General features: G+C 41.3%; 3 protein-coding genes across 16 annotated transcripts in view; 2 read left to right on the top strand and 1 right to left on the bottom strand.

The window, feature by feature from the left end:
* Positions 1-26: 26 nt before the first annotated feature.
* Positions 27-8,175, bottom strand: LOC107224523. 2 transcript variants are annotated; one of them, XM_046736650.1, is made up of 6 exons: positions 3,506-4,018; positions 2,924-3,004; positions 1,967-2,094; positions 1,451-1,612; positions 866-1,104; positions 27-700 (listed from the first exon to the last, which is right to left on the bottom strand). In XM_046736650.1, exons 1-5 carry the CDS (start codon positions 3,555-3,557, stop codon positions 880-882), a joined length of 648 nt encoding a protein of 215 aa, XP_046592606.1. In that variant the 5' UTR covers positions 3,558-4,018; the 3' UTR covers positions 27-700; positions 866-879. The 2 variants fall into 2 exon arrangements, with proteins under 2 accessions (XP_046592606.1, XP_015520090.1); XM_015664604.2 differs by lacking the exons at positions 27-700; positions 3,506-4,018 and adding an exon at positions 8,033-8,175 and having other exon boundaries at positions 707-1,104.
* On the top strand, positions 4,095-13,136 carry LOC107218256 (synaptotagmin-1). Of its 7 annotated transcripts, none has more exons than XM_046736644.1 (10): positions 4,095-4,229; positions 8,755-8,899; positions 9,709-9,819; positions 9,981-10,072; positions 11,113-11,244; positions 11,321-11,518; positions 11,765-11,917; positions 12,302-12,422; positions 12,555-12,727; positions 12,890-13,136. In XM_046736644.1, the coding sequence occupies exons 2-10, from the start codon at positions 8,758-8,760 to the stop codon at positions 13,088-13,090; spliced, it is 1,323 nt and encodes a 440-aa protein (XP_046592600.1). In that variant the 5' UTR covers positions 4,095-4,229; positions 8,755-8,757; the 3' UTR covers positions 13,091-13,136. The 7 variants fall into 7 exon arrangements, with proteins under 7 accessions (XP_046592600.1, XP_046592601.1, XP_046592603.1 ...); XM_046736645.1 differs by lacking the exon at positions 4,095-4,229 and adding an exon at positions 5,625-5,767; XM_046736647.1 differs by lacking the exon at positions 4,095-4,229 and adding an exon at positions 6,762-7,176 and having other exon boundaries at positions 11,137-11,244.
* A 1,024-nt stretch (positions 13,137-14,160) lies between these two features.
* LOC107222327 (mitogen-activated protein kinase-binding protein 1) overlaps positions 14,161-25,286 on the top strand; it is an 85,318-nt gene continuing 74,192 nt past the window's right edge. For all 7 annotated transcript variants that reach the window (XM_046736722.1, XM_046736727.1, XM_046736731.1 and 4 more), the window contains exon 1: positions 14,161-14,352. The gene's annotated coding sequence lies outside the window, so the exon portion shown is untranslated. The remainder of the gene's footprint in view (positions 14,353-25,286) is intronic.

The raw sequence follows: 25,286 nt of genomic DNA on the forward strand, positions 1-25,286 counted from the left end.
GTTGTCGTCTCTTTAAAAATAATTGATCAACGTTAACAAAACTTTATTGTTATTTGATTTTATATAACATGAATTTGCCCGCAACGACTACCTGACATCTTTTTTTCACACGGGGTGGTTTTCCGTTCAGGGTAACAATTCGCAGCAACCCCCGATGAGTTACCGACGGATTTCACTTGCCGAGAATTATTTCCTGTCCTCTCGAAAGTCGGTAAAACGAAACGATGCTACCCTACAGCTGGCATTAAACGCAGGCTACAGTACTTTCACTCATCAAGTTGGAACGGACGTTTATCATCCAGAACTCGGGAAAACGAAGCGGTTTAGTTTTGATTTGAGGGAACTTGAAATTCTCCCTTAGATTCACTGGTTCTTCAATTCAGTCTCTCCGGTTCTAAACTTTAATTAATCGTTTAATGACTTTTTTTTTGCAGATAATGACTGGGATTAAGTCCGTCAATCACCCGACAGAAAACACCTGGACAATCATGATTAACGAGAAAGTTACGAAAGTCTCCCGACTTGATCGCTGAATTGGCCTCGAGACCACGAAAAGCTCTTTCGGTCTTGCAAAATATTAACAACGCTTTATATCACAAGCAAAATGCAAGTCCGCACAATTTGATCCAGTTTCCGATGCTGTACGAGGTGTCGGCAAGTTTGTTTGATCTTGAAAGGCAGGTAACTTGTTTCTAAAACACTTTACAGAATATATTGAGTTACTAAATATATTACATATACCTATTTTCAAAGATTTTGTACAAACGCGTTACTCCCGTACGGGTTTTCGAATAAATAGTATGGTACAAAAGTGGTAAAAACTAGAAACTAGGTTAAATTAAGTCATTAAAAACTATGTTTTTACTGGAATTCACAGGTTCAAGCATTTTGAGCAATTGGTTGGGCCTTGTAGAGCTTCTGCAACTCTTTCATCTTGTCGTTGACGTTCGTCGTTCCGGAATTCCTAAATCCCCCCGTCGGTATTCCGTTCGCCGCAATCATAGGCAAGAGTTCCTCGATCGGAAACCTTTCCGAGGGTGGATCCTCACCCGGTGGTTCTATCATCCCCTTGCTCCACTTCGTCAGCCATTCGCCGCCTCCAGACTGTAAGTAAAAATCGACCAAATTTGGCAGCTTGTCAAACCCTTTCAAATCCATCAGTTTGCAGAATGCAAATTTGCACTTCGATTCGAGTAGACGAGACAGTGTTTTCTGGCACGTTTCGCAACGCGATTGAAGAAAACTGCCGAACTGCAGATTCCCTTACACTTTTGAAATTGCATATGTATATATGGCGCGTAATTGCATTTGATTCATCCAATCAACTCGTGATATCTATACAAGCGATTATTCCGAATGTTTGAAGTATTGTTTCCCGGTTTTGGTCATATAATTCAATTACAATGTTACAAAATTAGGTGACTATTCTGTTTCAAATTTCGTTATTCACCATCGTCTCGCTCTGGCTTTTCTTCGTCTGCATTTTTTTTAATTGCTCTTGCAGCCTGATCCGTTCTTCGAGTTCCTTCTGGATTCTGAGCTGATTCTGATACTTGGCAATGGACTGGGCCCAGGGTCCCATTTCACCATTTATTGCCGCATTGAGGGTTGCCTGTAACGTAATGTAAAAACAGAGATCAGTAAGTATAATTTGCATACGTTATTTAGACCATTAATCTAGGATAATATTCATAATAATAATAACGAGGAGGAATCCTTGAGTGGAAAGCGAGGTGGAAACCTAACAAAAAAAAAAAAAAAAGGTTGATGCATGTCTCAATCGACCTTCTTGCATGCGCGGATATATGTATGAGTCGTAAAATAGAAGGCTTGCACAATAATCCGGCTTTGCCGCAAGAAAATATAAACGCAATTCAATTTGTACAGTGCGGTCGTGGCCGTTTTACGTAATTCACCGGCCAGTTCATTTTCGAAAAACTAATATTTAAAATCGGCCTTGACTCGCCTGACGCCGCCTCTTCGAGTCCGAAGTACCGATCCTCTCCGTTTCTTGCTGAGGACCGAGTTCCACTAGGACTTGGAAATCAGCATGCTCTCCGAGCCTGAAGCCAACTCCAAGCCGAGAGTCAGTTCCTAGTTGACGGTAAAAAAAAGAAATCCATTAGGTTCTGTCGCAAGCACGTTCCATGACTGCTCATTCATTATTCATTCGTTCTCAATTAATAATTTATCAAAAGAATGGGTTGCCGTTGAATCTTCAATACTTGCTCGCTGCTACTAGAAAATTGGCATCCTAATGTTTCTTTGGAAAATAGCTTACAAGTCATTACAAGGCATATTTCACGTTGAATCAGTGGGAGAAATTTCAGTGAGCAGACCAGTATATTCGTTAAATTACGATAAATTTTTATCTTCCAAGAAATGATGTAGTCAAGTATTTTAAGGACCGTGTCTTCCTGTGTGTTTCCATGTGTGTGTGTGTGCACAGAAAAAAAAGACCTTGTTACATCAAAATTCACCGTCCATTGTGCAATCATTCTGCGTGACTCTGGAGTCTTTATACCTTCGATGCAGTACCGCGCACGTATTTGAAATAAATCATACAGAAACGTTCAGACATGGTCAACGTGTACATTAGCCAAGCACTCTGCGGCTTGCAGCGTGAGTAGTTTGCGTGTTTTGCACTCTAATTGTAGGTAATATTGTTTTGAATAGCTCTGCGCAGTTTTACGGCGTGGAGAACGTGGAGAACGAGTGTGTGGTTGAATCTGGGTGTCTCATCAAGCAGTTATGTTTATATGAATGGGGTGAAAGTGCTTTGAAAAATCACCGCTTTAATTGAGCAGCGTGAAACAGGCATAATTTCATTTCTAACGCACCTCAACAATGAAGATGTGGGAACCCAGGCTATTTTTAAATTTCGTTCTCTTTAGTAACTGATAGTAGTCGAGTGGATGCTCACCTTTCTTTATCGGCGGAATATTGGAGTAGATGAGAGATAATATCGTGGGCAGTTCTTCCGGAATGATCAGACTGGTCACGCCTTAAAAAAATTTGCAATCCATTAAAAGAAGTTCCCTGAGATATAGCCTCGTACAAGAAATTGGCCCGAGTTCATCAATCGAGGCCTTCGTAATACCCTGCAGTTTACCAATTGAACACCCGTTGATTTTCCATTAAACTCAACGCAAACAAATTATCCCGATGAAATTCGACACACGAATGAGAATTTAGTTCAACAAAATTTGTTCCTACTTTACAGCGAATTGGAAAACGATTTCTCGGTATAGAGTAAACGGTCACCGGCTCTTCGGCTCTCGTTCGTGTGTCACAGATATTTCGTCACTGGGTTAGTGAGGCAGTAAAATTAACGGAACAAGAATTCGTCACTTCTCTCCATCGGTCTCTGCATAAGATTGCAGAGCCTGCGATATTCAACACGAATCAAAGGCACTGTTCCACCGCTAACATCACTGGTGCGTACCATCTCAGGACTTCGGTGACTCAAAAGTAGAAATCGGTTTCGCACCGGTTTGTCACTTACATCGGTAAAACAACAGCAAGAGCACGCTGTACCGCGTCACTGTGATCAGCATCTTTGTCTTCCGAGTACCGCAAAGGTCGAAAAAGCGTAAAGGGCGAAGAAAAGCGGAGCAACAATCGACCCTGTCTTCAGGTTCCACAACAACGCATCTTCGTCGATTCCGCGTTCACGCCACCGGTCAGAACACTCGGAGACTTTGCTTTTCGTTGTGGTTCCAATTGTTTCCGACGATCACTCAGGTCGCAGAGGAAATCGCGAACTTTAACTAAATCCTGACTTACGGTAGCGCGATTTTTTCACTCCAACCTCCGACGGCTTGCCGGTTCTGGATGCACTGGTGCCACTGGAGGATTGAACTTTTGGTGCCGGGCATAAAGAACTCCTTGCCGAAGTCGCCTCGAAGTGAAAGGAGTCCCCTTATCCGGGGAACGGTGGAGGCTCGAGGGTATCGAGGTCACCAGGAGGAGAGTGACTCTCTCCGCTCTCCTACCACCTGCACCTCGTACACGTGATCGTCCGGTCACAGCCGGACCTGGACTTGGTTGTACGGAGTCGTGTTCCCGCATTACCACACGGCCTGTACGTACGGCACTGGTACGCGCTAATCGCTACGATGAAAATAAAAGTGGGCTTTCGATGGCCGTCGAGCGACCTTGCGCCACTAATCTTTGCACATCTGCACGCTGATCGAATTGGTTGGGCTGCAGCCACCGATGGAACAACCGTGAGTAGGCTTGGCTTCGTTGTACTTGTTCAACTTTTTCAGCTTCTGACGGAATAGCCAAGTACAAATGCTCGGACAAACGCTGTACCCACGAAAAACATCGGATGTTCTTAGATAATTGACGAATCTATCGCAGAAAATTACCTCGAGGAATTTTCCTCGCTAAGGGTTCCATGAATTATTGATATCAGGTTTCTGTTAAGGTTTCAGATCGAGAATTGAAAGTTTCGTTATATCACTTTTCGTACACGGTTCTTATTTTAATTGAGAATCGGCTGCTGATTGGGTAAATATTCGTGATAATTTCTTGGTTATTTCTCTTTGTAATTTCTGTGCGACAATGATGCGAGAATGTAGGCGCCCTGTGCGAGATCAGTTTGTAAATCGTTTCTACAACCGCTCAAAGTTACTTTGTTACGCTTGTCTTTCTTCCTTATTTTTTTACGCCATATGCTAACCCGTAGTAAACCAGTACCTGAAGTGAAATTGAAAGTCAAGCTCGCATTGGTTAGTAAATCAGAAGAGAAGTCTATTTGAATGAGAGAAATCTCGTTGAATTTACCATTTAGGATGGCTAGTGATAGATACGAGAGCTGTGTCCAGCATGCAATTTGTCATGGAGAGAACCTTGAGTCGAGTAGGTAGGATGATTATCCACTTTGGATAAAACGCATAGCGATGGTCCTCTTAAAGAATTTCGGGTGCTACGCGAGAATTTGTTGAGTTATGTGAAAGGCAGAGGTCGTGTCAAGCTTTGAATCAGAGTTGTGACACAATCCTCCATGCCAGTTTCCCAACACCTCGAATATGTCAGGATGAATTGTCTCCGAGGTCACAATAATGCGTACAATTTATGGAAATTATTTTAATAAATCACGACGAATCGCTTCGCTGCACCGCTTCACCTGCTCGTTTTCCAAACCAACAACGTAGAGAAAGGAGTGATGGATGCCGTAATAGATACTTTTGCTTGTACCAGGAGTCAAGCTTGTTTTCTAATAACAGTTATTCCTTTCAGTTAACATTCGTATGTAGTATTTTAACAATCATCGGGGCACAGTATCCAATAATTTTTGGACTTTCTTCGCCACGAACTACGAAGCGGTATGTCAGCTTATTCAAGGCAATATTGTACCAGGCACAATTATTCGACTATCGTACATTTTGATTACTCAAATTCGAGCCCAAGCATCAATCCTCGATTAAAATCCGCGAGGGAGTTTGAAAACAGTTTTACACGCTGATGATTTCGGTGATGGAAACTGGAACGAAAAACAACGTGGAACGCCGGTAGGTGTATCATTATTTTCTGTCACTCAAGGAACCTGTAGACGATGTTGAAGAGTCGTAATAAAATGTTTTGAAATTGAGCTTGAAACGTGAGAATTAAACATGTGACACAAAGAGACCTGGAACTATAGCCTCGAGCGTAAAACAATAGTGAATTTGTACAACGCAAACATTATATGGCGATTGTAATGTGAGAGAGGAGTGAAAACAATTCAGTGCAGTCGACGTCGAGGGAAATTAACAAGCAGGTATGTCGACTTAAAAATGCATAAATCACGCGCTAGATTCGCCGCTTCAAGGATCTCGCAGTCCCCTCTTTTCTTGTCAGGTCCAAAGGTTCTCGGCTTGTGCGGATTAGCCAATAGACGACTGTGCGAGCAGAAATCGTTGCTTCTAAAAAATTAGAATTACACTTCACGCTTACATTAGTCTCACTCTGGATATATTCCGCATCTCGTCAAACTCGATACTTTCGATAGCGTATGAACGAATCGCTGTTATTTCAGCTGGCAAATTGGCTCGACAGCTGCGTTTATCAGAGCGAAATGAATAGCGCGCACTTACCCATCTCCAAAAATGCCCTCCTCGACCGTTCCGTCGTGTTATACGGATGTGAATAAACTAGTGTGAGAAAAAGTATATATATATATATATACTCGATTGGAAATATAGAGTTTTACGCGCCTGGTTTAGCGACGACGAAACGTAACGACGAAGGTGAGTTAACTTTTAACGAGCCTTAGGTAAAACCGTACACGTCTCAATTCTCTTACGTAATTTTCACCGCGAGTGCGAGTCTAGATCGCGGTGATCGTTCGATGATCTGGAAACATGAAATCGACATTAACTTGCCTCTCGTACACCTAGGTGTGATGGAAATTTGCAAGCAACGCGTACGCGTTGGCGTTCTTTTGATCGCGGGGGTATCGATGTCAGGCGGATGCGACGATCCTCGACACCTGTAAAACTGTGCTTAGAAAACAAATAGCGATACGCACACGCGTGTCCGAGTCCAAGCGACAAACATGCAGCGTCGAGCCCACACTTGGTACCCACCAACGCTACGTGGCCGACTGCATGTGGGTAAGGCGCGATTGTTTTAGCATATCGAGCCAAGCCAGCAAAGAGTCGAGAGAGTGTATTATCAGCGATAACGCGTGGTTTCACGTGCTAGTGTGTACAATGCGAGCCCGCATGTGTTTGCGACGACTGTGTGGAGAGCCAAGCAATGTTAGGTAGGCCAGAAGCCAGAGTGAGCTCCATGGTAGTCGGCGAGGTATAAGAAACGGGTCGAGGTGTAACCTGCGAATAAAGAAACTATCGCGATTGTGAGCTACGCCCAGACGGGAGGAATTGTTACTCGACTATTGCGGGACTGACAGTGACTCGGTGATCGAGTGCTCGCCAGGAAGCAGGCGAGTCGGTGGTTCGGCTCGGCTGTTGGACGGTAATTAGCCGGGACCGTTGATGTGCTGGTGACAAAAAAATAAAAGAACATTAAAAAAAAAAAAAAAAAAAACACAAGACTACGCGTCAAAAAGGAGGACACCTTGTATCGGCGTTGCTTCGAAAGAAATTCCGTGATAGTCTCATGTCACCCAGTGTATCCGCATAGTATAGTGAGTGAGATTCTCCATCCCGGGACAGAATGTTTTTGGTAAGGAAAGTCAAGGTGGTTGCCAAGAAGATTATTCAATAACGTCATCCGCAACTATAATTCTTTTACTTCCCTCGACGTGCTCGAGTTTTCGATGATCTGGCAGATCTTAATGTCACTCCGGCAAAGCGAAACGATATTTTAGTCCCATTTTATCCTCGTTGGGCTCACTGGTCACTTCCAGGATGTTCGTTATCTGGTTTTCCACGGTAATTTTCCAGCCCCACCGCATGTCCGTTTATGACTCCGGTGAATATTTATCGAGAATAACGATTCAAGGGCGTTATGTAGTCGCACTGACCGTCTACGGTGTGTTGTTCCGAGTCGAGCTCGCTCTTCATCAGAATGATATTAGCTGGTATGCACTTACTTTAATGATCTGATTTGTAAGCGTCACAGAACTCGCGGTGCGGTCACGTCTTCATCGCTCGTTTGTGGTGAAAATTTTTCCTTCGTGATAAAACCGTACGTTTCTTTCAAACTCCACGATTCTCATTTCCTTAAGAATACACGATTTCGACACACGTGTGGAAGGAAGAACCTTAGCGTCACATGAGCAGAGACAAGTGTTCAAACAGCGTAAGCCCGTAGAGCTATTCCCGCGCACGTGAGACAATAAGCTCAACACGTAATATCGAGATCACGAGAAGATAACGAGCAAACGGTGTAAAGCGGCAAAACTATCCAACCTTGCGTCGCGTCTTGAAGCTGCACGAAAGCTCTTCGCGCAGACATCTCTTTGGCACTCGATACGTCGCTACACGTACCAGTATTATTCACGAGCACTCGGTTATACGTGCGTTTTACACCGTGTAGGTGTGTTTGCCACCAGTGACGAACGTTATGACTTTCGTACCTGTGTGCATAGTTGGCTGCTCGAAGCTTTTCACCTTGTCAAAGTAACTTGATATCCGAAGTGATGGACAATTCGATCGTACGGCGCCAGCTCCGCTCAAGTTTGCAACTTATATAGCCGATCACGTCCGGGGAAGTTGTAATTGTTTACAAACAATATTAACACCGATGATGCCGCGTTTGGTTCGACCTTGAGAGAAGAGGCACCTCGAACGTACGCAAGGCGTAAGTCGTACATCACAGTGTGTATAGCGATTATTCCATTGTCACTGTATATGCAGAAGGTGCGCAAGTGCACGTTGTGAGTCGAGTCGCAAATAGATCGTCCGTTTATTTTTTTCTCTTCTCCTTCTCCCTCTCATTTTCTTCTCTCCTCCTCCTTGTGCTGTTTTTCCCACCGTTAATTTCCACCTTTTATTTCCTTTGCACGACTCCAGATAACAGGTAATTACGCTTGTCATCGTGCCGCGTGTGCACGGAGAGCGTAGGTATTCGTCGTGCGCACAGTTAATTAGTCTGGGACTCGAAATCGGCAATAGCTACTACCGCTGTCTTCGCTTCGTTCATCGCGAAGCGTAATTTATGCAAATACAGTGCCGATTACACGTATGCGCTGTTCAACCTGATCCCGACCACCGGACTGACGGTTCTTTCCGTTCCCCTCCTCCCGAAACTACTCGACATCAGCTTTATAATGATCACACGTTAATTCTGCAATTCCAGTGAATGGTGGACGCAGAGTTTCTGGGCCCGTGGGGCCGGTTCGTGCTGATTGGGGCTGGCGCAGCGGCTGTTTTGGTCTTCCTCCTGATAATCGCATGCTTCCTTACGCCCGGATGTATCGGGTACGAGTGCGTACGTAAGCGCCGTAAGTCACGAATGCTTTCTCTCAGTTGAATGTCAAAAATATCACACGATCACGCCGGATTTTAAACTCCATTAATATTCAATCCGCTCAAGGCTTTCCATTCTTCGTTACTTGGCACTCGTTTAACAACGTGCGTAACAACGATCGGACGTTTAATTTCGAGGCGGATTGCTCCGCTTAACGATTGTCGTGCGGTAGAACGGTGTTGATAAAGATAACAGCAGCGACTAAACGCAGGCAAGGTATCCTACCTAAGCCGGTCAATTTACAACTGGAAACCCAGGTCAAATCGCTGCGGGTAGACACACGAGTTTCTAGGCAAATCGTTCGGAGGTGAAATTGTTTGGTTGATGGTATCACGATCACATCGGTATCGGTGTGAAATGCCGACCGATATTCCTGATTCACTCGTGAGTCGCGCACAATTACAAACCTTGAAAGAACTCCGGGATGGTTTCGGAGTTAATTTAAAACTTGTGCAAAGGTCGATAAAATCTGAAAAATTAGTGTCAACGGTACGACGCGTGACGCGTTTAATGCCTAATCTTAACGGTCACTCTGCAAGAGAACGGCAGCTTGAGCAATATTGATGAACAAAATGTGCCGGATGATTCGAGCGCACGTTATACATATTATACCGTATGCGGGATTTAAAAGAGACACGAGTACACTCTCTATACTGTACAGTGCGATCGGTTAAAACGTCACGGAGACGAGGTCTAAGGTGGTTATTTTTACGTTAGTAAACCGAGGCGGAGATAAGGTTCACGGATAAAAAGAGCCAAGCGTTAAACAAACATTTGTCTTAGGAAAACACGAGACGAATACTCCGTTGAGGTGCAACGGACCCCCGAACGAAAACGTCAAGCTCGCCGACGTAAGCTACAGGTCCTGGAGGCTGGGAAGTTTATACGACAATGGTAACAACCCTGACTCGTCTCACGCCCCCACCTTGCTTTTTCTTATCCTCGGCGTCTGTTGAACCCTCGTTAAAAAATCATCAGTCTTGAGCAGATATTGTGGCTTGTTAGAAACGTGCAAGCCGATTTACCGATTAACTTACCCTGATTATCTCCTCCAGGAAGCATTTGCGAAAACGTCGAGTCCCAGGGAAGGGATTCTCCGAATTCAATCAACGGTACCTTCGAGAGCATCGAGACCGCTTCCACTCTGGTAATTACCTTCCATTGTTCTTTTACATTTGATAATACCGTAATTTACACGATTCGAAATACCAATCCAAACGGCTGATGCGATTTCACGCCGGAGTTGATCATCGATAATTGGGTCTGTGTGCAAGTCCAAATTATTTATCGTCGAAATTCCGTTGACCAGAGGATGGATGTCGTTACAGTGCGTTTGGCGGTAAAATATTCAAAACATTTTCAATTTTCATCATTCGGAATTTCGACCAGTAATTTCTAACAAGAGAGAGAGAGAGAGAGAGAGAAAGAGAGGTTTTTTTTTTTAAACCAAATTTTGTGGAAATCGTGTACTTTTGAAAAAATGAGTCGTTTTTGGGCAGGAAATAAGCAGGAGATTTTACATAAAAAAAAGTTTGCGTTAAATAAAAAAAACGGTGACGTACTTCTGTAGAAAATGTTATTGCGAAGCCACTGTTAAAATTTCAAATCGATCCATGCAACCATGTTCAAGTAACCTGTCCTCCCAGATTGAAAGAAGTGGTTTCGAGAAAATTGCGTTTAAAATTTAAAGGACCTTTTAAAAAAAAATTTTCACTACAGGGTCGATTGGATATTGTTTTTATAACCCTAAGATATTGTTCAAGCCAAAAAAAAAAACCAATTTTCCAAAATCCGAGAGCATTTCCCCTTAAGGGGGAAGGCCACTGTGACGGCCGAAAATATGACCGATTTTTAAGAATTTTTTCACAGGGATAACTAATTAATAAAGGGTTCGGATTGTGGGTATTTTATTGAGTATATATTAAACGTGTTTTAAATAAATTTTTAATAAAAAATATTCGAAATTAACAAAAAAATTCCCCTCCGTCGTGGTATTGATATCTCGGTGAAGGATTATTTGAATTTTTATTTCTTTTTGATTATATATAAAACGACGACGGATTACGAAATTTAGTATTTTCAAGGCCCTTTCGCCATTGCCTTCCCCCTTAAAACTAAAGTTGAATAAGACTAACAAGAGGGAGAATGTATCGTTGATTTACGTAATCGGCGGAGCTAAATTTTCAGAGTTTGATCAACGTCGAAAAGCAGCCGAAGGATGACCCGCTCAAGGATTTTCCAACGGAGTTGACAATGAGCTTGCAATACTTGCCGGCGAGTGCGGAAAACGTAACGGGGAAGCTCGTAATCGGCATCGAGGTACCTGCTCTTGAGCTTTAAAAGCGCAACGTTGACCGTGAATCATCGACTGATGCGTATACCTGTTTCTTTTCAGGCGGTATCGAACTTACCTCAGAAGCAGTACAACTGCACCCTAGAGCCGTATGTGGCGGTGAACATTGTAAAGCAGTCCTGGTCCAACCGGAATCCGGAAAAACTGCACAGCTTTAGGACGAGGGGGGTTCGGCACACGGCCAGCCCAATTTACAGAGAAACTTTCGTCGTTGCAGATGTCAAGCCCCAAGAAGTCAAGGCACGTGGATCCCGTCATTATCACACGTTATCATCCGTGACCTTGCACCCGGAGATTTCGGTCTTAGCAGCCTTAGTCGCCTATTTTCACTTGGCAGTCCGTCCGACACCTTTTGACTTTCTTTCAAACGATTCGCGCACCGGGCAAAAAGCTTTCCCCCCGTTTTTGAGCCTGGCAAACAATGAGGTGTAATTGTTCCGAACAACTCAACGCGCTTGCTTTGATCTTCCATTGTTAATTTTTCAGGAATGGGCTGTTGACGTCACGGCATACGATCACGACAGGTACGCCAATCACACGGAGTTATGCACGCTCAGAGTTCCTTTGAAAGAAGTGAAGAAGTTATTGACCAGCCCGGAAATTCATTTGCTTAATTACAAAATGAAGCGGTCGAGCAAGGTGTGTGTAACAACCGCGTTAGATCCGTCGATCCTTGACCGCCGAACAGACCCGTTAAAGTGCTGTATAAGTTGTCCTACTTCGATCCTCGTCTCCATATTTTATTTCGGGATCTGACTGCGTCCCAGTTGAACGGTCGAACAGGTTCGCAACGAGGGACTTTTGACCTCGTTCTCAATAATTTCCTGTCCTTTATTACTACGTAGAAAAATTAAATCAATAAAAAATAAATGCGCGAACAAAACAGTTGTAATGATCGATGTAATTAATGCAGTCAGCACGTGGTTCGGCGGTCAAAAATACGTCGCAGCTACTAAAAATATTTCATGATATTTCCGTTTTAACATCTATGTTTAATAGCTACCGTATAATCTTTTCTTTTAGGAATTCGGTAACATCTTGCTGGGAATAAGTTACCTGCCAACTGCGCAGAGATTAACGATTAACGTTGCGAGGCTCGCTAACGTTAAATTCGCACCAACCGTACCGACGTTAAATGATTTCAGTGAGTGTCAAGCTTTAATAAACTAAACTAATATATTATCGTATAATCGTCATTTAAGTATTAATAGCGTAACGATAAATTCTGGCAACAATTCAAGCGCGCCGAAGTTTAATTGACCCTCTCGCATTGCAGATCCGTACGTACGGATATTAATGCTTAATGGAAAGACGGGGCGGAAGATGAAAAAGAAGAAGACGAAATTCCTGCGAGCAGCTGCTCAGCCCGAATTCAATGAAACGTTAACGTTCGACTTGACCTTTGCTCAGCTCGAAACTATTCAATTTCTCGTTGCTGTTTGGAGCAAGGTGACGTATCGCGTTCTAAATACACGCATGAAATATCAAAAATTCAGCCAATTAAACCGCTACATACAGCATACGGATCTATGAAAAATTAGGCAATTATTTACGGGACTGAATATACGATGGGTAAAAAATGATCTCACATTCTCATTCTATTTATTACAGAATATAATCGCAGAGCAAAACAGCAGCGAGCAGCACAGCGACAGCGAAGAATCGATAAATTCCTATAAAAAATCCAAAGACGTTTGCATAGGAAAAGTAGCCATAGGAAAGGGGGCGAGAGGTGCAACGGAGAAGGCCCACTGGTTTGCCGTTTTACAAAACCCAAGAAAAATTGTCACGGTTTGGCACACGCTAAAGTAGAATGTATAATCTGTAAATAATGTTAAAATAAATTGTAAAAATGGAATTCTGAAAGACTTTTTCACGCTTGCGTTGATGCCTGAAACGCAAGAATATTTTTGAATAGGTTTAATTGAACAATCGATCCATCAAAGTCCGAATACGAGTCGTAACATCCAGATAGATACGATCTGTTAGTTTTTATTTATCTGTAAACTTGCCTCAGTTGTTTCACGCGAACCGTTTCTCAATTTATTCTCGGTTGTTTCGTGCAAAGTCGATCTTGCATCGGAGCTGTCAGTTAAGGGGTTACATGGCTTTTGAAGGGGGAAAAAAAAACATGTTTTCTCTAATTTTTTTTCAATTTAATGAAAGAGTTATTTTATTAAACCTTCAAGAATATGAAAGAATAATATTTGATCAAATTTACATCCAAAAATTTCGTAAATTCAGCCGTTGAGAACTGGTTTTCGAAGAAACGAGTATTCGCGGTGGACAATATAACTCATGAAAGCTTGATGTGAAATCAAAAAACCAAATATGTTTTGTCAGTAGGTAATCATAGCTCGTGAACGTAAGAAGGATTTAGAAAAAATTGTAATTTGAATCTTTGGTAGATTTGTATGAAAAACACTACGGTTTTTGGTAAAATCCAGACCACGTATTGCCTTGTAAAATAAGTTGTGATTAAGGAAAAAAGAATCTTTTTATCAATCACTAGCTATACACTGCATCTTGATTTCCGTTAAAGCTATTACGAGTTATCCTGTACACCGCAAGGTTACTCGTTCCTTCGAAAATTTTCCAAAATTTTATTCAAATATTGTTCTTTTATAAGCTCAGAGTTTGAATAAAACAATTCTTCTACCAAATGAAAGAAGATTATAGAAAACATGTTTGTTTTTTGCCCTCTAAAACCCGCGCAGCTCCTTAATATCGTTTGTCATCTCGCGGTCTGCCGTTTCGGCGGTTCGAACGAAGAGCGCGAATCGCCATTTTGATATGACGGTTGCTCGCGTCGCCGGCAGAGGGAACGCGGATCGCGGAACGATTGGGAAGCGCATCGGGCAGGCAGGCGGACAGGCGACCGACTTCAGTCTGTTTTGTGACTTGTGAGTGCGCGCGGCTGAGTGGCGTCGTGTTATGTTTTGTGTTTTTTCTTTTGCATCATCATAACCGCCCGTATAGTTTCGCCCCCTCCATCCAACCGTAGGTGATAATTGGTGTGAGTTTTAACCCGTCGCCCTGTGAGAGACGGGATCCGATCTGATCGTCACTGAAACGTGAGTATCGCAAAATTTCTCCCCCTAACGTTAATTTTTCATCCATTGTGTACTTTGCCATTTCACCCGCGATCCAATCCGCTCAACGGATAATCGCAATACGAATATGAACCGTAAACCACAGCCGTTGATCGGTCAGAGTTTACACTTCGGAATTGTTGCGCGTTTTCCACTAGCCGCTTCTGCTTGCCACTTGTTTCTCTATTGTCTCGACTGCGAGTTCGCCTCGAGCCAACCGCCGTTTATTCCCGCATCAACTGTGTATTTTCAAACGGCCGTTTGTTCCTTCTCCGGATCTCTTAGCATCGAAACGGCGATATCGCCGGTTTCGAATCCGATTTTCGCAACGGTTGTCCGGCTTGAACCTAACTCAACCCTAACCTCATTGCGCGACAAATGCACAATCTACGCATTGTATACCTGTAATGTATAAGCAGTACAAGCATAAACTGTATGCAGATAAGAGAGCGCGATCGCGTAATCGTAACCTATAATGAATCAGCTGACGCGTCTACGGTTGAAGCTTTGTAGGCGTGTAAGTCGAACTTCGTCGAAGCCACGCTCACATTCATTCCAACCTTCTCGTACCTACTTACTCGACGATTTTTCGAGCTCTGCGACATGAGAGGGAAATAAAAAAAAAACCAACTCCCGGCGACTTATACCTGCTCGCTTTTTCCCTCGCGTCTAGCCTTCTAGCCTTTACTTACGATTAGCCGGTTTTCGGCCGCCGATCCGCTCGCCCAGTCGCCCCGCGCTTCTTCAAAGACCTTCATGCAATGGGTTTTTACTCGCATGTGTAGTACGACTCGTGTACAACAGATTGTCAGTGAGTACCGTTTCATTGTCGGAATGAAGAGGGGTGCGTGTTATCGGTGTGACTTGAATTAACGGATAACAAAACACGAGCTCTTTCTTTCCTTGCCTGTAAAAAGGTAGATTGAAAGCTCCGAATGGTCTGCGTATCGACAAAACAGTGCCCGGGCAACCCGGAGCGTTATTAAAACGCCTTTTTCGACGGAACGAAAGGCGAGTGCGTTGTTTGAAAGGGCGATTATCCCGCTTTCCTACGAGTTGGTGTGATTTTATCTCTGAGAGACCGAAGTCAGTAACGTTAACGTAACGAAACATTGAGGGGAAAGATCGTTATTTCGCATTTTTATAGTGACATTGAATGAGACTGAAGTTAGTAACGTTATTCCAATGATTAACGTATTGGAAAATCGTTTATTCGCTGTTGCAGGAATGTCTGAAATTCAGTGAATTATAACAGGGCAAAATGTATGTATATTTTCAAAACTTAACTACTTCAAAGTCACTATAAACTTACAAAATAGTAATTTTTCACCCCAATCATTCTTCGTTACGTCAACGTTAAGTTGTCAAGTTTTCCAAATATGTATTACATATATTTTTCCACATTATAACTTACCGTATCACAGAGGTTCTCGAAACTGCTAAATAACGATTTTATCCGAAACTTGAATCATTACAACAACGTTACCAACATCAGTTTCATTTATCTCTTCTGGAAACATTTCCAAACGTTTCGTCTTTGCGCATCCTTCAATCGCGTATTAATCAACTTCATGCTATTACTGTCAATCTTTTGTACAAATACTGTGCAGGCGCGGTAGTGAAGTGTGTCTAGGAATATATCTTACTATCGTTGTCGCTGAACAACTGTTCGATACGTAGATATACGGATCTTTGAAGGATAGCTACTTCTTACGAGACAACTACGACTGCTACTGATTTATGCTAATTACCCATCCTGCTCGCTCACGAGTGGCAGCAATTATTTTCCACCACTGTGTCGATGGCTCTTATTTTCTTTCGTATTTTTTTTCTTGATTATTTCATCCTCATTTTACCGGCACACGCACGGCATGATTGGTATATCTGCACGGACCGTGACATAACACCACCTTACGTAATTTTTATCATCCAATTACCACGGATAATCTGTGTAATCTTAGGGACAAACTAGTTTTCACAAATCCGGGAAACTAGAGTTGCCTCGAACGAGTGTATGACTTTTTTTTCTGCTACTTCGGGGGTTGAAGACTTTATTTGTAAGTATAAATAAAAAAGTGAGAAAGAGCGAAATAAAAATCATCCGTACGATTTAATATTCTCTGCCTAATGAAAAATTTATCTTCCGTCAAATTTGTTGGACGTGACGTTACTTCAATGTCCCAGCAAACTGTACATTGAAGAACTTTTTTTTTTCTTTTTTTTTTTTACCTGTCCAAAAGTCGGGTTGTTTTTTGTTTTTTGATACAGGTGTACGCGTATGATTTATTTTGTCAATTTAAGTAGCATAGCAGGATGAAACTGCGAAATGTAATTTGAATTGATATGAAAGGCGACCTCAAAAATATAAAAAAAATCCGGAAAAAACTATTGAGTGACTCGATTGTAAAAGGCGAAAAATATGATGCGAAAAATTTCTAGAACCTCAGTCAGCGAATGCGACTTATGTTTTTGGTTTTCTATTCGAAACGCACGTCTCGAGATAAAGTTTCTGCAACATTTTCTAAGGAAAAAAAACAGCATCGTTGTACATGTAGAAAATGTTACCAGGCAGAGGCACGTAAACTGTATAAATATTACGGGGTATTTGATCGAACCAAACGCTTTTAACGATGTCGTAAAACGTTGGTCTCCTGCTGCATGCAAGGATCGCGTGCACGCGAATTCAACCGTGCCTTATACCCCGAAAACATGTCTCGATCGATTTCCGATGAGGGAATTCGGTCCCATCGCCGAATGAACGGAGTCTACTACATCTTGTATGTTGCTGGCGTTATTGATAGTTTGTTAGATTTATCGTATGCTCACGGTCGAATGAAGGAGAGCTTGAATTTTATTAAAATATATTGAAATTTATTTTCAGCGTTATACAATTGTAGTGGAATTACAAAATTATGCATGATGCACACGAACCGATAAAGCCGTGCATTCGGTGATAAGAAGAATTAGGTTCAATGACGATGGAATAAGTTTTCTGTGGGCGATGCATAGTCATCGTATTACTGTTAAAACTAAATGTGCGGTTGGGGTGAAGTTTTTCTATCAAATAGACCGACGAAATTCATGTTTAAATAAAAATACCACCATTTGTTTATACTCGTGTTATTCCTATTATTTATCGTTGAGGGTAAAACCTGTCGCGGAAGAATTTTTAACGCGATGTATGTTTCTGAATCCTTTCATCAAAGCTTGAATGTTTTAAAAATTTTTAAACAACATTATGGAATCAGCGTGGAATTTGAATCGGCAAATCGTCGTACGTAACATACAGTTGATACATATTATTCATTTCTTACGACGGGTCTAAACACGAGTTATGATGTAACGTTGTAGCAGGTAATGTAACTGTCAAATTGAATCGGCTTTCGCTTTCGTTTCATTTTCGTTCTCATCGTGAAAACTAGCCGAAGATGGAAGGATGCCCGAAAGCTGGGTGCACGCGGTGGCAATAAGACGTGGATATTTATTAGCCTAAACGAACTGGTGCCAGTTTGTGAGACCTCACGGACGAAACTGTTACAGCGATACATCTTGCATATCTCGGCTAGGACTGAACACGGCGGTAGTTTCGACGCTCGTTTTAATAGCTGATCGGGCCACTACAAACCTACTCGCGTGTCTCTCTTCATTTCTCTTCTATTTTTCTTCATTCCTCTCCTCTCGTCCATAACCTTTGGACGACACGAACGAGACGCTCTGCGGCACTCTACTCTAGTCCATCGCTAAAAAATACCTAGCGTTGTAGAGATACCCAACGACGGTCGTTGAAATAAAAATAGCGTTGCCACGTTGAATATAAATAAGAGAGAGAGAGAGAGAGAAATAAGGCCCTCTTAAAATACACGCTGCTTCTCTTCTTTTCTTTTCTCATCTCTTTTCTTTGAGACGCGATGCAGCGTCCGTATGTTTGTCTATATTCACCCGGATTGACACGTCTCGTCAAACTCTTTGACTATCTTTCCTTCACCCTCGATTTACGGCATAAGTGCTGATTTTTAATAAATCAAGCCCACTTCCTTGTACCTACATCAAATTAAATTTTACATGTAAGGAATTTTCTGTCAAGATTATTTTCAGTAATCAATTTATCAGTCATTGAATCGGCTCTTTTGCTTGCACTACATGTTCCGGTTTAATGGGGCGGGTGTGAGATTCCGAATTTGAGAAGTTTCGAAGGTACCAAGTTCCGAAATTATTCGGTGGCGAAACTTGAAGTAAATAAATCAAACTTTGACCAAACATCAAAGTTTCGAAAAGGAAGATTTTCAGTTCTGTAAACTTCTTGCTTGGTGAAATTTCACCACTTTGATCGTTCTTTGTTTTGGATTTTTGGAATTTTACTCTATCGAAACTTTATTGAATTTGAATTTTCGGAATCTTGCATTTCGGAAGTTTGAGTCGTCGACTTCCCGACCATTCGAAACTTCGTCGTTTCTTCAAAGTTTGATTTCTTTACTTCAAGTTTCGACATGAAATAATTCGGAATCAGGCGCTCTCGTAACTTCAACCCCGTCCCGGTTTCATTAGGGATCGAATTTTTTTTCTTAATTAAACCAGCTAAATTAGACGATGAAACCGTATTTCGTACGGGCTGATAAACTTTCCAGGACGGTGATTAGGAAATGCAAACGATACAGGGAGGCGACGAGCTCGCCGTTATTTATACCGTGTAATCCTAGCTCAACTCCTGAGTGATCATCTTGTCGAGAGATGATACGCATCGTCATCTAGCTGGTAAGTGAAACCTCCGCTGTATCGCGGATCGTAGTTATTAACGATTGATCTACTTTTTTGCCAAAATCCGCACAAACTGTACAACTTCCAGCAAGCCGTCATCGCTAGGCTTGGTTAATCGCCTTTTAACCGTTACCAATCGTTTCTTGTGTCGTGGAAACGTAGGTACGTCATGATTTATTATTTGCTTGCTGCGCCAGGAATCAGGAAACCGTTGTGTCACGGAACCGGCGGATTATCCGAGAAGGCCGAAAGCGGCGAGAAAATTCATTCGTGAAATTCGTTCCTGAATTTGTATGAGGTTAAGATATTGCGATATTACTTCGATTTTGTACTTGTGGTTTTTTTTTTTTTTCTCTCTCTCTTTTTACTATTTAATCAATTTAATCGTACGTTTGCATCGTACGGAGATGATAAGTATTATAAGCGTATCGTACGTACGTATAGTCCTGATTCTTGTTCATCGATTATTATGAAAAAAAAAAAACCAAGCCAAAAATGGTGATGTGGGTATAGTGGGACGACAGCGAAGAAGAGGAAGTGACAATTTTGTGGTTTTTATTTTGTTATCGCTGCCTCCAGACGGTAATGATTTAAACGGAAAAGCGGTTTCACCTCATGCGGGCGGTGCGGGGTTTTTCTTTTTCTTTTCTTATTCTGATAAAGACGTTGCACCATCACCGCTCATCAACGAGGGATTACGAGTTTGCATTGCGTCGGTAATGAGACGACGATGTTTTACACCTATAATGTAGCTGCTGCTGTTGATGAAAGGAGTCGAGAGGGAATCGAGTTGCAAACGACTAAGAGGTTAGAGGAGACGGAGGTAGAGGTGGAGGTGAAGACGGAGATGGATACCACGGACAGCTTCTACGCGTCTCGTTTTACGCAATTGCGTCATCTCACCTCTTCTTCTTCTCTCTCGCGGAGTTCGCCGCTTCCAGTTTGTGCTGCTTATCCTCAAAACGCTCCCTCGAATTCAATTCGATCTAGTAGCAGCCTGAGAGGCATCGTATGAGATAGCTGAGGCAGAAGCCGAGTGTGTACAAATATTGATATTATTTGTGGAAAAACATTGTTAGATTATTTCTGGATTGTAAAGGGAGAATTATCGTGCCGTTGAAGTTGGTAACGTTTACGTACAACGGAATATTGGAACAAATATCACCATTTCGCGACTTTGGAACGACTTTGAAGCCCAGTTATTCCACGTGTGTTTCTCAAATATTAGTCGGCAGTTCTTGCGGTGAGAATTTGAAAACTGCGAAGTAACGACCGTCAATTTTACGTGAAGAAAATTTAGGTGTCTTTTTTACATTAACGTTAGAAATTTTAAACACTTGATGGAAAAGAAATTCATACTCCGATATTATCTCTTACCGTACACGTTATATACGTATTGTGATACTCATCCAGTGTCTGTTACGAGTGATACAATCGACTTATTTATACCACCTCGTTGATTGTTGAGAGGAGAATAGAACCGTGGTATCGGTTATGCCTTGCGCCTTATACCTTGAGAATGCACGCTTATAGGTGATTTGACTCGCCTACGATGGTGTTTCGGTTCGTTTCGAGGTAATAATCTACACACGAAAAGGATCTCTCGAGGACGAGTGTGTGAACGGCATGCATGAATAACTCTGTACGATGTCCACCGGCAGCAGCTCCGCAGGAGCAGGATGGAGGAGGAAAACCTTAGGGCGATGCATACTTGAGCATCAGGTATACACGCCTCATCGTGCCTGGAGCAGGTTCATTCAGTAAAGAAGCCACAAAAGGTTGTTGCAGCAGGCCTGCGAGGTACTTCATACCTGACGAGGCTCGCCAAGGCACCTGCCTAGTCGCTCTTACCACTCTCATCCACTCGGTATTTTTTTCAACGGTGACCGATCGTCGTGTCCCTTCGAATGACGGGAATATACGTTGTAATATTATGCACGTACGCGTATGTGTGCTTGCCTATTTTTCCCACAAACCTCGGAAGAGTCTGACAATGAGAAGAGGATTCGACGATTTTTTACATTTTCGACAACTTGCGGCAAAGGCGGGGAAAATTTTTGAAGACGAGAAATCACGTTCGTACAAGTTATTATTGTGTAATATTCGAATGGCTGAAGGAGTTGGCTTTTCGATATATGAGTATATTTTTTCTCTTTTGTCGTGGTTTGCTAAATTTCCGACATTCCTAAAGATGAAAATTAACGATTTTTCCTAATCATGTATTGTCGCAGTAACGTTAACAATTTAATCTTCGTATAAATTTTGATTTATTGCTTCAAAATTGATGGTCGTATCAAGTCGCGTGTTTGAAATTCTCCGGCATCAAATTTCTCTCGCAAACAACGCGTTTCAGAATTCATTCTCTGTTATTTATTCCGATAACGAGTGTGAGAAATTGAATTTTGACGATATACCTGATGGAAACTTGTTCTAAAGAAAGAAAAAAAAACAAAAGACGAACAAAGCAGCAAGTTTTTTGCGGTTTCGCATATCGGTATCGCGCTGTAACCGATTTCAAGGTACGGCATGTATGCTAGATGACATTGTGCGGGTAACAGGACTAACTAATTCCATCCTGCCTGCCTGCCTGCCTGCGTGCAAACCAAGGCTGTGCCACGTCTTGCCGTAAACAATGAAATCGCATGGAATATGTGTAATACTTACTTTTGTGACGACAATGTAATTGCGCTCTGTTATTTGCCTGCTTGGAGAGGTACTTCCGGCTTAACCTTCTTTCATTCAACGATCGGCTTGTATTACTTCCGTCTGCGGTTCGACCTTTCAAAAACAGAAAGAACGCCGCAAAGGTTTTTTTTTTTATTTATTTTTTTTTCGGTTGAATCTTACACCAGGTTAAAAGTTTTCCTCTCTCGAAGTTCACAGAAATAAACTTTGCTAAATTTATATTTCGTTGAAATTTATCTTATCACGATTGTTCGTATGCGATTACTGATGTAATCGCGAAATGGAAGAGGAAATTTCTCATCTCCAACTTGATCGCTGCATCCGGAGATTCATTGATATGTAAAATTTAACCAGTGTTTATATAACGTGCGTATTGCAATTACGTCTTACACGCGAGACGATTAATTCCATTTATCCATCCGCAAGGATTTTACAGATGTGCTTGTAACGATTCCACTGAATTTTTTTTTCTATCAAGATAAGGAGATGCGTACGTACGTACGTACAAATCGTTTAATCTTTCGATGACGTTACCTGTCCATAAACGATCGGCGTTTCCGCTATCGTTAAAACTCGTGCAAAAACTTGGCCAAATTTGAAACCCTCATGTATTTATACTCTCTCTGTTGTATAATATACACGTCCGTATATCTTTATACATATACGTAAGTATAGGCAATCATATTACATACATATATAGGCGCGATATTCTCAAGCCAAATAGGCACATACCTATACCATATATCCTCGCGGTGTAATTATTACGTCCGTACAAATATCCCGGCTTTATAATCCTAAAGTTTAGACACGCTTGTGTGCGTGCTTGTGCCTGGATAGATTATCCACACTCTTTCACTCTTGCTAACCAAGTCGGATACGTAATAGTGTGTGTGTGTGTAAAGGTGAACTGCGATCGCTGTGCAGTTTCTTCTTTCTCTTTTTCTATAATTCATTACTATTTTTTATTTATTTTTCTTATCCTCAGATTTTTATTACTCCTTACACGACTCTCGCGTGTGCCTATATATGTATGTGTACGTGTATACGCGTAAGTAGTATTACGCTATATTTGTACAACTTATATCGAGAATCAGGGTCATGTCGATATTCTACCTTAACTATGCTACGTACACTTATTTATACCTTATGCCGCATTGAACGACGATTTTCTTGTCTCTTTGTGCGTTGCTGAATCCGTTTAGTGCGGTGGTGGTGGTTTCTTTTTTTTCTTTATTTTTGTGCCAATATTTGACGTTTGAGTAAACGATATTGTTTATTTTATTCTTCTATACTTGCCTTTTTATCTCTTTCTCTCTCTCTCTCTCTCTCTCTGCTCTTTACGAGTGCTGCTGCAGTATCTGAGGCTTGAGAAATCGCCTTCTCGCAGCCGTACGTCGATTGAATTTTAAACTTTTGGTCTTCACCTTCGTAGTAGTGCTTAAACGTTGCGTGTACGACCGTACACTTACCGGGATTACTAAACTACGCACAGTTTTCTTTTTCTATTTCTATTTTTTAACAGACAAAAATTGGTAACTTTAATCTCACAGAGAGAGATTTGTCTCGTTTTGCTCGTCGATGTGATTTCCAAATCGGGCAAAGTTTCTTGATATTCACGCGTTTGCGCTTTATTCTTTCTATTCGGATATACTTATTTTCGTCTGATTATTTTACTGCGGATTCTCTTTGCTGTTACCTAAGCATTACGCAATATGACCGACTGATTCTGTGGTATAATATATGCATAGGAATACCTTGGCCAACTCGACTAGGCTTCGCGGTCCTCGCGTGTGCTTCCTATTTTCTTTTCTTTTTTTTTCTTTAAATTCTTTTTTAGAAAGCAGATTAAAAAATACAATTCACTCATTTGGAACCGATGAATGGCAGTACCGTGACGGACCGTCGCGTCCTCGCGTTGTTGCTAATAATACGCCACTTTTTCTACAACGATATCGCGTATAGAATTGATTAATTAATCATTCGAAGAACGTGAGAAAGGAATAATATCAATTCCTTTTACCAACAGTTCAAAGATGCGAGAAGAATGAAAAATAAAATACAATGCAGCTGTAAGTAAAGAACAAGTATATTGACATCGAGTGTATTATAAGATGACGGTTGCAGATTAAATACGTACGTCATGTTTTGATAAGATTTCATTCAGACTATTTTTAATTCGCTGTTATTTAAATACAAAATTAAATTATTGGGTCTGGAAAGTGATGGAATGCTTAAAACAACTCACAATTAAATTACAGATAATCATCGCGTCTTTTAATATGACCATGCATACATTTTTATGCATCGAGCGGATAATTTTTCATCTAGAAAAATGAATAATTATCAATAAATATACCAAATTAATCAAATTTTGGAAATTATTATTATCTTCAAATTAGTCAAATAAATGTTAAAAAAGAGAAAAAAAATAGTTTCCACTTCCTGATTTGGCCTCAAATGATCGCCTTTGATCGAAGAAGTTTTGAGGCTTTTTCTTTTTTTTTTTAATTTATACAAATATATCGGCTGGAGAGAAAAATCTGGAATAATTCAGGCGTGCTATTCGGTGTTAGGAGGATCGTTTACAAAATTATGAACGTAATTAAAAATTGTGAGGGAAAATCATTTGTCGAGTCGCGTAGAATACTTCGTATGCATACATATTCTGCCCTCATAAATACAGCTTTTGTTGTTGACTTGATAAAACGCGATGCATGAAAGGCACAGCACGGATGCAAAATCTGCATGCGGATGCATCGATGCGTTGAATAACATGCAAATATTTTTCTTTCTACGGGATCTTCCGTTAATGAATATTCAAAATTATGCATTCCTAATTTTTCTTATAAATATGTATATAATATATATATAATCCGCGGACGTTTAGTGGACTGTGAAATGAGAAACCGTTTCGTCTTGATCGTGTATTTATAGATGAGAGAAAATTATCCAGCTACAATAAATTATAACTAATTGGTTTCTCACAATATTTGTTACAAATTTCGTACTCCGTTGCTCGGACTGTGAAAATTCAAGGCAAATACACGAATGCTTGTTGTACATGTACCTAATAATGCAGTGTGTGGTTCGAGGGCTGCGAAGATGATGTAGATGAGAGTTTTTGAAGTACATCTCTACTCACGATTATTACATTATGCCGCAGTGTGTGCTTGAGACGCGAGTAGGAATAAGTGCCTTTTTAAATATTCTTAAGATTCTCGCCTCTTCGAAACGCCTTTCGTTCCTTCTCAACGACTCTGAGAGACTAATGGAGTATGATGCGTGAAAGCAAAAAAACATCGAGACTTTTTTTTTTCAACGTTTGATTACGAATATTTATTCAGAAAAAATTGAAATTCGATGGGCATATTAGTGCCACGAATTTGTCGAGAAGTTTTTTTTTCTCTCAGGATTGAAGTTTTTCAGTATACAGAAATAAGCTTTTCAAAAATCGTGGTAAATTGAATTTTCATTTA

The sequence above is a fragment of the Neodiprion lecontei genome, chromosome 4 (assembly GCF_021901455.1).
Source record: "Neodiprion lecontei isolate iyNeoLeco1 chromosome 4, iyNeoLeco1.1, whole genome shotgun sequence".
Lineage (NCBI taxonomy): Eukaryota > Metazoa > Arthropoda > Insecta > Hymenoptera > Diprionidae > Neodiprion > Neodiprion lecontei.

What these genes read in the sequence shown, in the direction of transcription:
- LOC107218256 (XM_046736644.1), top strand. Translation starts at nt 8,758, where the DNA reads ATGGTGGACGCAGAGTTTCTGGGCCCGTGGGGCCGGTTCGTGCTGATT. An exon ending in AAATGAAGCGGTCGAGCAAG is followed by an intron (nt 11,918 to 12,301) that starts GTGTGTGTAACA and finishes CTTTTCTTTTAG; the next exon opens with GAATTCGGTAACATCTTGCT. An exon ending in ACCGACGTTAAATGATTTCA is followed by an intron (nt 12,423 to 12,554) that starts GTGAGTGTCAAG and finishes CTCGCATTGCAG; the next exon opens with ATCCGTACGTACGGATATTA.
- LOC107224523 (XM_046736650.1), bottom strand. Translation starts at nt 3,557, where the DNA reads ATGCTGATCACAGTGACGCGGTACAGCGTGCTCTTGCTGTTGTTTTAC. An exon ending in ACTCGAAGAGGCGGCGTCAG is followed by an intron (nt 1,613 to 1,966) that starts GCGAGTCAAGGC and finishes ATTACGTTACAG; the next exon opens with GCAACCCTCAATGCGGCAAT. An exon ending in AAAGCCAGAGCGAGACGATG is followed by an intron (nt 1,105 to 1,450) that starts GTGAATAACGAA and finishes TTTTACTTACAG; the next exon opens with TCTGGAGGCGGCGAATGGCT.